This window comes from Cygnus atratus, chromosome 3 (genome assembly GCF_013377495.2).
Source record: "Cygnus atratus isolate AKBS03 ecotype Queensland, Australia chromosome 3, CAtr_DNAZoo_HiC_assembly, whole genome shotgun sequence".
Lineage (NCBI taxonomy): Eukaryota > Metazoa > Chordata > Aves > Anseriformes > Anatidae > Cygnus > Cygnus atratus.
The window spans coordinates 118,618,610-118,634,053 of record NC_066364.1 but is presented as its reverse complement, the minus strand read 5'-3'; the positions used below and the strand labels follow the sequence as shown (position 1 = coordinate 118,634,053).

The window sequence follows — 15,444 nt, the reverse complement described above, 5'->3', positions numbered from 1 at the left end:
CTGTAATTCTGTTCTAACAGTGAGATAGATTAGTTCAATTAATCTTTTCCATCTGTTTTTTATTTTTATCATTGAAGAAAAGTAATCTAACTGAATTATAAGTATCAGAACTTAAATATGGTGGAGTCATCCTTTATTCCCCTAGTGAACTAGTTGACACAGTGAAATGTAGAATCCAAGCCTAAGAAGAAAAGGAGAAATGAGCAAGTGCAGGAGAAGATAAAATTGTTTTATTGGACATCATGCTATACGCGTACTTTTTGCATGAATTGTTCTTGAACATGAAAAAATGAGTACATATGTTTTTGAAATATCCTTAAGGTTTTTTGTTTTTTTTTTTAATGAATCTTCTCTGTAATTAGTATTATCTACTACTGGAATAGAAAAAAATAGCTGCCCTAAGCCATCTGTTGAATGCCAATTTATTAATAGAATATTTTTTCGTAATTCCATCTGTAGCTCAGACATTGTTCTAATTTGTTTCCTGAATAGCAGTGTAAAACTGTCTTTGTATTCCTATTACCTTAGGGATAGTTTTTTATTATTAACATCCCCAGGCTAGATTTTCAAACTAGATCCTTTGGGCTTTGTCAAAGAGAATATTTTAAGGGTTGAAGGATAGACTGACAATAGCTCAGAATAATTGCAAAGAGTAGTTTCTGGTACTGTGTCACTACTGATAGCATGCATTACTCTTTTGTTAACATGGGATGAAGTTTGCTAAGTGGCGGCCTTCTGTCTTTTTGTGTTACAATGAAAATCTGTTGTGTGTGATGAGGAAGATACATATATTTCTTTTTTACATGATGTTACTACATGGTTCCAGAATATTTGACATCTAAGAGAAATGCTCCCAGCTCAAGATAGAAATAAATATTGAAGTTCACAATTAGGCATGGGAGTGAGAAAGATACTGTGGGCTGACTGGTGGAGATTTCCGTATCTGAAGGAATGTGCATGGAGGTGTATTTTGATTCTGCTAATAGAACCGGCATTAGAGCAGCTTGTAGTAACATGTCTGTGCACAAATACTACAGAAAAGAAAAAAGTTGAGAGGCTTGTGTTTAATAAATATGTAATACAGAGCTGGTCAAGGAATTGTACTGAACACCAGTGGAGTTGATCACTGACAACCAGGAAACAGTTTTTTAAACACTGCCACCTTTCTTGGGCTTAAGTAATAGAAATGATGCTTGACACAAAGGCTTTTGTGCAAAGTGCTATTTCTAATTGGCTGTTACAGAAAAATGAAGTGAACTCACAAAGGTACAGTAAATTTTACCTCTCCTTGGGTGGCAGTAACTAAAAGTATATCTTAAAATACAGAATCACAGATTCACAGAATGGACGAGGTTGGAAAGAATATCTGAAGATCATCTAGTCCAACCCCCCTGTCAAGCAGGATCACCTAGAGCACGTTGCGCAGGTTGGCATCCAGGCAGGTTTTGAGTATCTCCAGAGAAGGACACTCCACAACCTCTGTGGGCAACCTGTTCCAGTGCTCTGTCACCCTCACAGTAAAGAAGTGCCCTCTCATATTCAGCTGGAACTTCCTGTGCTTCAGTTTGTGCCTGTTGCCTCTCAATAAAACAAATATTGTTCTTCAAATACAGGAGACAGTTTGTTTTTGTATCCTCTAAGTCCATTTTTAAACTTCTAATTATGAGAAGATTTCTTGCATGTAAATTGTGAAAAATATTATTTATTCAGCTGCTCATCCATATTTCAGAATATTTAAGCTGATGTGTAGAAGTGGAATAAATTTTTGAAAATCACCCACTGAGTTCATAAAGCCATGAAAGACTAAGATAAAAACCCATGTAAAAAAATTCTGGTTACATTTTCCTTAAAATGTGTAGTTAAAACATTATTGCATGATCAATTGTATTCTGCAGTCACCATGTCAATCTCAAACATATTATTTTAAGATATAAGTAGATAATGGGATAGACTGAGTTTTGAACACAGTTGATATGATAATTCAATATATTTATATAATAAATCAAAAGGAGATGGTTTTTGAGAACTAAGAAAAATTAAGTTTTAGTTTCATTTTTGCATTTTATACTGTTTTACTGATTGAGAAAGTGTATTGTAACTTAAATTGTATTCTGTTTCAGCCTTGCAGTTCACCCAGATAAAACTTTAGTAGCTACAGGGCAGGTTGGAAAGGACCCTTACATCTGCATCTGGGATTCCTACCGTGTACAGACTGTTTCTGTTCTTAAGGATGCACACACACATGGAGTTGCCTGCTTAGCTTTTGATTCAGATGGCCAGGTTTGTATATCTTCTTTCTCTGTGCTTTTAATTTAGTTTGATTTCTGATTCCAGGCAATATGCACATGTAAGTATTTTATATGTGTAGGTAGCTGCATTGCTGTAGTACTGAAATTCCTATTGCGATTAATTTTTTTAATGCAAGGACTGCAAATATTGTTCTTTCAAAGACCAAAACCTCAACCTAGAATTCAAGTAGATGCATTGGTTGTTGGACAAATACCTGTACAAGAAATGGCCCTCCCTGGCTCACATGTAATAGCTTCACCACATACTTAGCACCTACTGTTCAAAGAGACCATTTCCTGGCAGTCTTTACAATCCTGCAGCTTTTTTGGCAGAGGGACTCCAGTAATCTCACTGCTAAGAGTCTCATTGGCTGGGATACACAGTAAATTTAATTGAAAAAGGGGGTTAGAACACAGAGTGTATGGTTTTGTACACTATTATATGATTGTATGATATTTTTAGACAATATTAACATAAGTAAATGGTGGGCTATTCAATGCTAAGCGTATTGAATTTTTCCCTGGAGGAGAGCTAGTAAAAAACATTAAATCTATTTTCCTCCTTCTTCAGTCACAATTTATATAAAAGTGAGAAATGCTTCATATTTACTTCATATTCATAGTTCTCTATAAAATTAACAGTGCAATTTTGTCATTACTGATGTCCAGGTTTCTGGTGTAAGACTTAGGTTGTAGTTTATAATTGGTTGCTGAAATATTTTTAGGAATACTTAGAAGATTAGCTGATTCCCGGATTCTTTCACAGATCCTCCTTGGTTTTTCTATTTGCTTGTGTACATCAGAATTAAAACTGAAAAGGGCAGATTTGCCTTTAAATGTTTTTCTTAAAATCATGTCGTAGACAGAGTTAGATGTCTACAGAGAAGCACTTTGCTATCATATGCCTAATTACTCTTCCATTGACCACACAGTGGTTTTATTCCTCTTTGGATTATATTTCTTCATTAGAAGTTAGAGGTAAGTTTCTATTTTAAGCTTAGTTTTCAACCATCTTTCTCCATTTTTTTTAAAGTAAATCCATTTCCTCTGAAATCTCATGTGCCGATTCTAATTAAAGAAAAAGGTGTTCCTGGGAAGTGTGGAATAAAAAATGAAGTGAGAAAACCCCCAAATCAACAGAAGAAAATTTCAAATGCTGTAATATTTTAAAGATATTGTTTATTCAAAAGTGTGTTATTAAAATTTTCTCTTGTTTTACTTCCTGAGACAGGTGAGTAAACTTTTTAAAAACCCCTACTTAAACACCTAAAAAGTTACATAGTTGGCCAAGAGCCCAGTCAGTACGAGTTAAAGTTGGAGGCTCTTCTGAAAGTCCTGCTGGGTGCCTACTTATAGTTAAGAACAGAACTTAATGCTGTGTTGACGTTGCAAAACAGCGACATTCTTTTTCTGGAAACGTTGGAGAAGTTGCAGTTTATTCTGGAAATGAAAATTTGCATAGAATGCTTTTATATCTGGAGAAATGTTTTCCAGCATTGATCTAAATATGGATAATGTATCTTGGCTTTTTGCTGCACTTTCTGTCCTGCAGAACAAGGTGCTGTGCTGAGCCAAAATTAAAGGGCTTTGAGTGAAGTCTTTAAGTATATGAAATTCAGAGCTGCTAGCAGTTCCAGTTTATTTAGTCAGCACAGTCACCTCATGGAGCTGGCATCTTATGATTGGATCAAACAGATATCACGCACAAGGCTCACACCTTTCCTTCAGGTGCATGCCTTTTATTCTTTTTTATTGAATGCCTCTTAGTATCCAAGAAAGATTTGTATTTTAGCCTCAAAATACAAAACAATTCAACAGTAACATTAAGGTATAGATGCAAAAAGTTATGTATTCTTTTCTCTATTGCATCTTTCTAAATAAGTACTGACTGAGGAAAAAGCTCAGGTAATTCTGCTTCTCTGCCTGGGCTCGATTCCAATAAAATCAACATGTCTTCCTCTGGCTCTGCTATGCACAAACTCTGGTTCCAAGGCTGACTGCTGTGTTGAGAGCCACGTGGCTCCAGTATGAGGATTTAGCAAAGGTCCCAAAATAGTGACACTGCGCTTATAGTTTAGTCAAGCTAATTAGCTCCTGTTTTATGAGAAACTCTGGGGTGTTTTAAGATATTCAAATGAATTAGTTCTGAAATATTACTTCCTGCTGGAATTCAACTGACACTGCATGGAGACAGCTTAGGTGTCTCTGAAGTGCTTCCCTGGCATAATTAACCACAAACTGGGTAATGAAGAATGAACAGTATTTGTTGTCTTTTCTAATATACAGAGGAGATAGATCTAAGTGGCGTAAATCAAAGATAGCTTATATGCTGCCTTTATTTTATGTACTTTCAATAAGGCTTTGTAATTTAGAGATTTATATATTAAAGTAAATTTCCTATTAATGTTATCCGTAATTAATACTGTATTTTAAAAGTACTGTAGGGAGCTGAATATCTGGCTGAACAGCTGCTATTTAAAAATAGATATTTGGGGCTTTTTCTGTATAAGCAGGAAATGACATTTGGTGGGAGGGAATCTGCACATTGTTCAGATGTTTGATGAAGAGCTGTCAGTTTGTATATAATTAAAAATATATTTTGTTGAACCAGGAACTAATTAGAGTTTGAAAGTACTAACATCTGCCCTTTACAGAATTACCTACAAAGCTGATGTCTTTTATATAGAAGTATTTCACTAATGCTTCATATTTCAATTTCTGTTCCGACTTGTTTTATAAGGATCCTTTTGTGTACTTTTTTAAATAATAATAATAAAAAAGAGTAAGGAGAGCACTGCCATAGTGCGTACATACATTTCAAAATTCAGCATTACGTTGCAGTAGGCTTCTTTAGCCAGATCTTCTAAGTCTGTGTAGATTTAAAAATAATTGTTTAATTATGTGCATAAGCTACTTGGCAGATATTTTCTTCTATTGATTCTGTGAATTCTCTAATCAGGATGCTGTCAAAGTCCCTCCCAAAAGGAGTATTAAAAGTAAAAGCCTTTCAGCCAAAAAGGAAACTCAGCATTTATCATTCTTCTGCCAGCAGGAGACCTTCCTCAGTAAACTGAAGAGAAAAAAGAAAATATAAAATATTAGTTACTATCCTCTAGTTGTTTCACTGTCCATCTACCCCGCTAGTGGTAATTTCCTGACTGGGAGCTACAGTTCAGGTCAGATGTTAAAATCATGAATCTAAAAGATATTGTAAGTACTGCCATGGTTTCCATGGTGAAGAGAACAGTATAAAAAAAGTGAGAAAAAGTTGGAATCAGTGATGGTTCCATGAAAAAATATCTTGTGTTTTGATCAGTACATCCAACCCCCGGGTAGGTGTAGATTACTCAAGAGCGAATAAAACATGTTTGCTACAATAATCCTCCTTTCACATGCCTGCAGTAGACTCTCACAAGGGTGAATTTAACAAGGCCTAAGGTATTTTTCTGTCAGTGAGAGGCATATAAAAAGGAGTCTGGACTTGGAGAAACTCAGAGGAAAATATACATATGTTTTTTTCATTAATACCATATCGCTTAGTACACTTGCTGGTAAGAATTGCTTGGGTCATGCATTACTCATTAGGCAGAGTTCAGCTGTTATATTAGTTTGTAATGTATGTTATGTCAATTTCCAAGCAACCAAATGTAAACAGGATTTATTTGATTGCTCTAAAATACAGGAACTGTAACTATTAAGGAGGCAGTGCAGGGTGCATGTGTATCTACTGCCTTTAAACTAGAGTTTTTTGGAAGTGGCCAACTTAAAGAAGATGTACGCTATGTTTTTACACTTAAAAATAACGTGAAAAGGTACGGAGTATCTTGTCTATAATTTATTTTGCTACTGAACGATAACTGGAGCCTTCTGTTTCTTTACAAATAATGATTTCGCTCAGTTCTATAGTGGTTGGTAGCCTTAGACCAATTAGTATTATTATTTTTTTCTAATATAGTGTTTTAAAGGAATCTTCGGTAATTGCACTTGTTTTCTTTTAGCACTGGTTTTGTATTAACTCAGAAATCTCTAGACTTTAACCAATTTGCCTATTGAAAATCTGAGCAAAAAATAGTGGACATTTAATGGAAGGAAACTTACAGAACAGAGGTTCAGTTTGCAAGTTATCTTCTTAAAGCAAATCTTCAAGGAGAAGATCTGGTCCATGTCATACCTGAAACATACGCCCATTTGGATCAGATGATTCATCTGCTCATCTTTGAGGCCAAAATAAGGTTTCATTTATTGCATGTTCTTGAAGTGCAGGCTTTCCTGTAACAGAGCTGAATGCTTAGGAGCTTTAGTTGGACGCTTAAATCTTTATGATAAGACATTTGTGGATGGAACAATGAGAAGAGTAAGGGACAAGCAGTATCGATGCAACAGATGTGACTTTAAAAAGTGTTACTGAACTAGGAGATTGTTTCCCATGAAAAGAGTCTCTCACAGACACTTCCTGCAGTGCAAGTTACTCATGTGTAACCATTATATATCCCTATGCAGCGTATGTCAGTTGGCATCATATCCAGTATGTACAGTTGCAGTATGTTTGGCACTAATTCAGTCTTCACATCACAATGTGCCTTCACAGATCACAGCAGTCTCTGTTCCCATCAGTCATGGAATCATAGACTGATAGAATTGTTTGGATTGGAAGAGACCTTAAAAATCATCTGATTCCAACTCTGCTGCCGTGGGCAGGGATACCTCCCACTAGACCAGGTTGCTCAAAGCCGCATCCAACCTGGCCTTGAACACTTTCAGAGATGTCAAAGGTCTCCCGCCTAATAGGAAACTCTGCTGGAAATCATGTAAAGTTGGGCATAATGAGCACAATCACTGGAAGGTTATCCGACAAACTAAGTTAGGTGGTTGTTAAAAGTATATCCAATTCAGATTCTAAACCTCAACAAAACAAGTATAATGAAGAGAAGTGTATTTGGGAATAGTGAGAGCTTGTATTTCCATAATTCACTTTTATTATCAGGTTAATAGATCAAAATGCTAGAGTGTTGTTCACCTCAAATGAGTACTTCAGTTCTTTCATATAAGAATTTTATTTGAGACACTGGTAACATGAAATTAATTACCTGACTCTAGACAAGATTAGACATTTCAGTGCTTTCTCCAGTGAGCAAGTGGTTAACAAGAATATCTTGATGGTGCCTTTAGCAATATAGTTCAAACACAAGGCAAATGGGAAGATACATTTGTACACACAATAACCTGAAGTACAATAAACTGATTTTTGAGTTGATTCTCTCTTAACTAGATTATTATTGTTGTTTTTCCTTAGCGTTTAGCTTCAGTGGGACTGGATGCCAAAAATACAGTGTGTATTTGGGACTGGAAGAGAGGAAAACTACTGGCAACAGCTACAGGCCATTCAGACAGGGTAATTGTATAAAAGGTTTATTGAATTTTGTCTGGGAGTTACAAAAGTGTTTTAAATTTATTTATTTATTCATTTGTTTCTATCAGGTCAATGCAGAGGTAATTCTGTACATTCTACCAGCTTTTAAAATACCAAATTAGATATTTATTTCTTCTCATTATGCCAAACAAAGCACAGTGTTAGTGAAAGAGGCACGTGATGGGTTCTTGAGCTGGCTGTCTAGCAAGCCTAGGGAAGAAATACTTTGCAATTACACACTGATTAGGATGATTTATAGCCCTTTATATGAGATGTGAAATGCTAGCTCAGTGGACAAGGGTAATATTTTTTCTGAATACATCAAAAAGACATTTTATCCTGAGGGAAAGTTTAATTATTTCCCTTTTATTTTTGCTTAAGATAGTTACCTATAGGTGAACTATAATTAGGATAAGTATTCCTTTTCTAGCTATTAACTTCAAGTAAGGGGTCATAATAACCTCAGTAAATAGGAGAACTGAGCAGGTCTGAGTCTAGATTATTTTTCAGGATTACAAAATGTTTAAACAAGGTTAGCATATGCAAAATAACTCCCAACCATATCTAAGCACAAACACCTATATGGTAAAATAAGTTCTGGACACATTCTGACAGCTTTTTTCTTAAGCAAATTATATTATAACAAGTTAGAATGTTACAATATTGAAATACTAGAATATTTTACTACATATGAAGGAGTACTTATATATGATAGAATATATGCAAGCAGAGCAGCATACTAAACCCTTCCTTACAGTATACGTGTGCATATAAATCAATCTGCATCTTATGTATTATCTGGATGAATCATAGAATGACAGAATTGTTCGAGTTGGAAGGAACCTTAAAGACCATTTGGTTCCAGCCCCCCTGCCATGGGCAGGGACACCTTCCACTACTAGAGCAAGCTGCCTGAAGCCCCATCCAGCTTGGCCTTGAGCACTTTCAGAGATGGGGTATCCACAGCTTCTCTGGGCAGCCTGTTCCAGTGCCTCACCACCCTCAATCAGGTAATTTATTTTTACTATGTTCACAACACAACAGAATTTTTCTTAGTCTTTATTTAAATTTATTCTTTCAGAACTGATTCGCTTCCCAGTTAGGTCAGTGGAAGTTTTGCTACCACCTTGTGCTACTAACTACAGTAGGCACAAGATCAGGTTCTGAATTAGCAGAAGACTCCAGGACAGGCAAGAAGTACTAAAATCTTAGTTTCCATAGACTTTCACGACCAGAAAAGGGAGATTTTTCATTGAAGAGGGAGTGGGAAAGAATGCATGTCTAATTAGGCCACAAATTATAATGACTTAGTCTGCCAGAGTTATACAGCATTTCTGAAAACAAAATATCTTGCTTGTATAACAAAACATAAAATAGTACTTGAACTACTGTAAGTCATGATTTTTATAAAGAAGATAAATATTTTGTAGGAGGGCAGCACTAGAAAGCTGTTTGAAATTCTCAGATGATTTATAAGTAACAGCTGAAGAGCTGGAATTAGCAAAAAGTCCCGTTGTCTTTCTCTACAGACGTTCATTTCCGGCAGTAACTAGTGATTGTGGTAACCTCATTGGTTCTCATCTCAGACACTGAAAAGCTGAATGCCACAGATGTCAAGTCTACAAATGACATGCTGTTGAAAATTTGAGCAGAAATATAAACTTGTTATTTCCAAACTTCATGTGGTATTTTTCATTTGACATAATCCCATAGTCATAGAATACACTGTAAATTTGTTCTGATAAGCTATACAGGATCTGATGCTAATTTTTTGATGCTATGCTTTTATAAATGCAACATTAATCAAAATGAATAACACAGTGTTATCTCTATAGATTAGTTAGATGAATTATACCTCATTTTGTCACTGGGGTCTTTCTGTAATCAGATTAAGCTGCATATCGTACCTCACATTAAAATAATGAACAAAGACAAATGTACCAGTCTTTCATCCCTAAACTTGAGGAACATTTGCTCACAACACGACTCCCATCTTATTTGGGACTGTAAATATGTTTATTCAAGAATATCTTGGAGCTGGTATAGATTACTGATGTGAAGGCAGAAATGAGGTGTGTTGACAGAACTGGGTGAGAAGGCCTTATTTGACTTAATCATTGTTTACAAGGAGTTCCAGATTTACATGTATGTTGTGCTTTCATTTTTAGTCGTAGATTGCAGTAGATATGATGCCTAAAAATTGGTAAAAGCAAACTGAGCCTAGATGCAATTAGCGTATAATTCAAAATATCAACTTTCTGTGTTTCTTAACAGATATTTGATATTTCCTGGGATCAATATCAACCGAATAGAATTGTCAGCTGTGGAGTAAAACACATAAAGGTAATAGCTTTTGTGTTCTGTTTTTTGTTGTTGTTGTTGTGTTTTTTTTTTGTTTTGTTTTTTAAAGTAAATTACAGTTGTGAAAGAAGGGCTTAGATATAAGAGGTATTCTATTTTTCTTTTTTTAATCTGTGAACACTTTGTCAAAACTTTGTTTGATGCCAGTTTAGGCATTCAGCAGTGACTTGAAGTGCAACTTAACAAGCAAAGTGGGAAGATCATTTGGTGTAATTTTCATTATCTACTTCTAATTATGTGGTTCTCTGCCTTCTTTCTGTCTCTGAAACCCTTCAGTGATTTCTCTTGACAAGTGTCACAAGGGGTCAAAAGACAGGTATAGGATGAATTAAATCAGAAGTATGAATTGAATGAACTTCTCTTTGGCCTATCATGCTACCAGCAATTGTGGGAACACTGCAGGGAGGGTATGCAATACTTGCAGAGATGAACAGATGGAAGCACATGGATCCCACTATTTGCTCCCTCTAATTCTCCTTGTCTGGAATTGACTTAAATATGAACCTAGATATATACCCTAAGTTTAGGATAAAACTTCTTGCACCTATAAAAAACTTAGAAATCCTTGTTTGCTCATATTCCCTGAAGGTTTCCATTTTCTTCCTGCCTCATCAAAAGCATTCCTAACAGATGGCAATTATTTCACATGGCTGAGGTGGGAAGAGCTTTAACTAGAAGTTTAGAAACCAGTTAATATCTCTAGTTCTGGTTACTGAGAAGCTTGTGCCCATTAAACCACTACTGCTTTCAAACTGTGGGTGGTTTTGGCAGAAGTGATACCATCTGTTGTATTCTGCAAGCTGTCTTCCAAAACCTGTCTTTGTTTGGCACCTGTGTTGTGTTTAAAATGGCCATAATTGCCCTGAACAGGCATAATACCAGCAAAGTCAATACATATAGAGTCATGCCAAAAAAAAAAAAAGGAGGGGGGCGGGGGGAGTTGGAATGCTTTATGATTATATGTGCACCTTCAGTGATGCTCAGGCAACAGTCTACGTAGTTGTCATTCATTATAAGCCTATGGAAATATGATAATTAACTTACTAAGAAGGAAAAGAACAGCTCTAAAGTTATTGTATCGCTTTGAGAATAGGGACTAGTACATGGGAATAGACTCATTTATTCCTTTAGCATTTCAGTTCTATTGGGTCATTTGGCTGAGCAAAAATTCAAAGTGGTGGTAAAGCCTAGGAGCTAAGGCATGTCAGATTGAGCTCAGGATCCACCCTCCACCCACTTCCTAATGCTGCTACCTTCTCTGTTGCTTTCTAGAGCTAACCAGAAGTGAGGAGAGCATATGTTTTTCTCACAGTATGAAAGCCCAAGGGGAAATATTCCCACTGCCTGCTCGTAAATTGCCTTGTGGAAAAAAATAATTATCAATAGAGAAGGATCTGCAATAAAAAACCTTGATACAAGGATCTTCTGGAATTCAGCTTTCTAGGAAATGTATAGGAGCAAGTACAAAGACAAAGACCTAAAAATTGGGTTTATAGTGACAAAAAAGTTGTCGGCATATGAAGTGAGATAGACATTATGCACCTATGTGAGACATTTCAATATTCCTGTTCAGTCTCTCAGAGTATCTCTTTATTGTGAAATGGACCACAGAGCATAAATGCCTAAACTAGTAAAGACCTGAGCTGACAAGACCATTCAGGACTGTGTTATAACCCCCACACACTTACTGTTCTGTTTCTGCATGTGTTCAGAACCTCATAGTGCTGCCTTATCTAGGATGCCTAGGGAATTTCAGTACTTCTCTTACACATCTAAGTGAGATCCTCTGTACTCTTCCTTCACTGGGAAGCCTGATCCTTGAGGAGGAGCTGAGAACACACTGTCTCTCCTTGATAAAATTACGTCTATTAAAAAAATGACACTCAGAACTGATTCCAAAAGTATGAGTATGATTTCTCTAGCCCAGCCCTAACAACACCGTTCTAAGACAAAATCTAGATTCTTTTGCTTCACCAGCAGTCTTATAATCTTCTTGGCGGAACGTTACTGTGTCTGTGCAAGAGTGAAGAAAGTCACTATTCCACAGCTAGAAAATCCTATTACTTCGCAGTCAGAGCAAGTTCAGTTTCACGTACAAGCATTTACAGCCCTCTACCCCACAGGTGGTTTCTCAACAAATTTAGTTTTGAGGGGCATATCTCTTTCAGTATGTTACTAAAGGGCAGAAATGTGTTTTCAGCTCATCCAGAAGCTTAAGTATTTTATTGCTCCAGAGCTGTAGCTTTATTTTAAGTTTTGCAGACAAGAAAAATGGGATGTTTCTGGCTTTTGAAAGTGTGCTTTCACATTCATAGATTTCACCCAGCAGAACATGATAAAAATTAGTGACATAATGAGAAGAGGTAGTGTAGTAATAATGAAGCGGAATGCTCCCTCACTTTCACAAGCAGCTTGATCAGTTTGTTTTCTTCTTAGACTTATACTGCATTTGCCTCAGGGTTTCCTGTTCTTGGTAAGCAGGCAATTTGGGAAGTAATGGGTAGTCTCATAGGACTACAGGAGTCATTTAAGTGTCTGTAAGAATGTACAGCTGTGAGATCTGCACGTTAATATGAAAAAAAACCTGCACAAATTTTTCCTAATATGTCATTTACATTTCAGTTTTGGACGTTGTGTGGAAATGCACTGACAGCAAAAAGAGGAATATTTGGTAAAACAGGAGATCTGCAAACTATCCTTTGTTTGGCATGCGCAAAAGAAGATGTCACGTACTCTGGTGCTTTAAATGGAGACATCTATGTTTGGAAAGGGCTAAACTTAGTTCGCACGATTCAAGGAGCGCATAGCGTAAGTTGTTTGTTTTAACATCAATTTCTGAAATTACCTGTTCATTGACTTGAAAACTTCATGAAGGCTTATCTTCAAAGATCTTCTGTTTCAGGTCAGAAGAATGTTTAAGACAGTTCATCAGTTAAGAACTTATCTGTAATTTTTTTTTACTTTGTTTACATATTGTCAGCAGGTGCTGGGTGCTGAACTGATAATGACAGAACTTATATTTTTAGCACTGATTTAACCAAGCAGACTAAAGTAAAGTTTCTAAGTCTGAAGTTTCTAAAGTATTATTATTATTAATCCTAAAGTTTCTAAATCTAAAGTTTCACAGATTGAGTAGCTTCAGGTATGATCAGTTTACCTAAAAATACTTGGTAAGTAAATGGTCATATTTTAAATATAATCTTACCACTGAAATTCCAAACATTCAAGACTGATTTTTCATAAAAGCTTCGACTGGGAGTAAACCTGAGAATGAATTGACAGTCTTTCAGTTCCTGTCAGATTCCAAATGACGTCTGAACTGAATTCATGAAAGAATGTCTCAGTTATCTCTGCACCTGTAAGAATATTTGTATCGCTTGTTTACCTGTTTTGTTTATTCAGGGTAACTAGTTATTTTAAGTGTTCCATGTTATTCATTTAATAATTCCCATCGTAATATTAACTAAGCCAAATTTAAAGTTCTGCAAATGGTCTATATCACTATTATCTGTATGCAAATTTCTACATAAATCACTATGAATGAGAGCACTTGAAATAAAAGTGTCCCCTTGTGTTTGCTGGTTTGCCTTATGTGGATGGGACAACATTTTGCTGCCTAGCAGTTCCTAGCCTTTAACAAGAATCTATTCAAAAACATTTGCTTCATGTGTTTAAACTGACCGTAAAGAACTTTGAAACTTGTTATACTATTGGTTAACAGGCTGGAATTTTTAGTATGTATGCTTGTGAGGAAGGTTTTGCGACTGGAGGGAGAGATGGTTGCATTCGGTTATGGGACACTGATTTCAAACCAATTACTAAAATTGATCTCAGGGAAACTGAACAAGGATACAAAGGTAAGGAGCTATTACTTTTTTTTTCACACATCTAGTTAATGGGTTATAATGCAATTTAATTTCAAGCATAAATCTCTCTGCATACTGCTGATTTTTTGCTTAATGACTGTATTTACTTTTAAGATCTGTGTTCCTTTTTTCTGTCAGTGATGTAGCCTGAAGTTTTCCGTATTTCATCATATAAATAGAAGGATGCTTATTGTTGCTGCTCCCAACAATGGAAATATGAGAAAACAAAAACTGATTAATCACAGACAGCTGAATTAAGTTAGCCAAATTTTAATTTATTAATTGTAATTCATTTAACTGAGATTTTTGGAACCTAATATTAATAGATGCTGAGCATCTAAGCACACCATTTAGGTTCATTTGGAATGGTAGCACTTGGTATATTTTGTGGAGAGGTTACTATTAAATTCTTGACCATCATGTTTGTTGAAACTAATCATGCTTCCTATAAGTCATCTCTTTGTTTTGTGATTAAGATTTTAAGAGTACTTATGAAGATTGTAAGTTACAATGCATGCTTTATCAAGAACTTGTTCTTTTGGGAATTCTACACATCCATTTGGATTGAGAATACAGCAGTCTGTTTGCTTGCCTTAAGTAGGCTTTACATAGTTTTGGCAGCCAGCTTTGTAATGGTTTATTTTCCCTGCTTCTTAACTTAAATTTTCCAACAATCTTCATGTTATAATTACCATCAGAATAGTCAGGAGGCAGCTACGGAGGATAACATTTTCTTTCTCAATTATGTATGTTTTGGCCTATGATCTAGTAACAAGCTTGTTACATTTATTTTTTCAATTTACTTAAACCAGATTGGCTGATGATTCTAAATCTTGTAAAATCCATAAGTTTGCGATATGTAGGCTCATCCAACAAGCAAACCGCCAGCAGCCTTGGATGAACACTGCTCTGCCAATTTGCCTACGTGTAGTGTAAACTTGCAAAATTTGTCTTTTAAAAAATGTGTCAAGAACACCAGCCAGTAGTCCATTTGCTGTATAATTCTGGCTTTATGTAGGTTTTTGCAGGCAGAACCATAATGTTCAATATTAATTCCTAGAAAACATTTGCAGTACCTTATTATAATTTACATCAGTTTTAATCAACTTAGAAATACCCTATAAAAGTTGTGGAGAAATAAGCCTGCCTGCATTGTGAGTTAGGAAGATCATTCAGGCTAATAGCACTCTTGCAGGCTGTCTGTTCCTAATAAAAGTCAGAATAACTTATATGAAGGGCTACACAAAGAAAGCAGTGCTGACACACAAAACATGCATGGTCATCCTCCTTTGCTCCTTATGAAGTGATGCTGGGCATGAATGTTATTGCACACATTCATGAAACCAGAGTAGAAGCAAGCTTTTGCTCTTACTGCTACCTGGGATGTGTCCATACTTAGGACATGACAGACTTTAGCTGACTTCAGTTACTTTCAGTTGACTGTAGTTAACAAAACTTATATGGAAAAATATAACTACAAAATAATAACTTATATTACAGAACTGTAATAATTCATAAA

The 15,444-nt window shown here is 35.7% G+C and overlaps 1 protein-coding gene across 1 annotated transcript in view; it reads left to right on the top strand.

Annotated features, from left to right (window-relative positions):
• Positions 1–15,444, top strand: part of EML6 (EMAP like 6) — a 135,670-nt gene that overhangs the window by 44,595 nt on the left and 75,631 nt on the right. Inside the window, exons 2-6 of the mRNA XM_035565508.2 lie at positions 2,121–2,280; positions 7,582–7,680; positions 9,973–10,041; positions 12,682–12,867; positions 13,781–13,916. Coding sequence (XP_035421401.1) covers positions 2,121–2,280; positions 7,582–7,680; positions 9,973–10,041; positions 12,682–12,867; positions 13,781–13,916 — 650 coding nt within the window. The remainder of the gene's footprint in view (positions 1–2,120; positions 2,281–7,581; positions 7,681–9,972; positions 10,042–12,681; positions 12,868–13,780; positions 13,917–15,444) is intronic.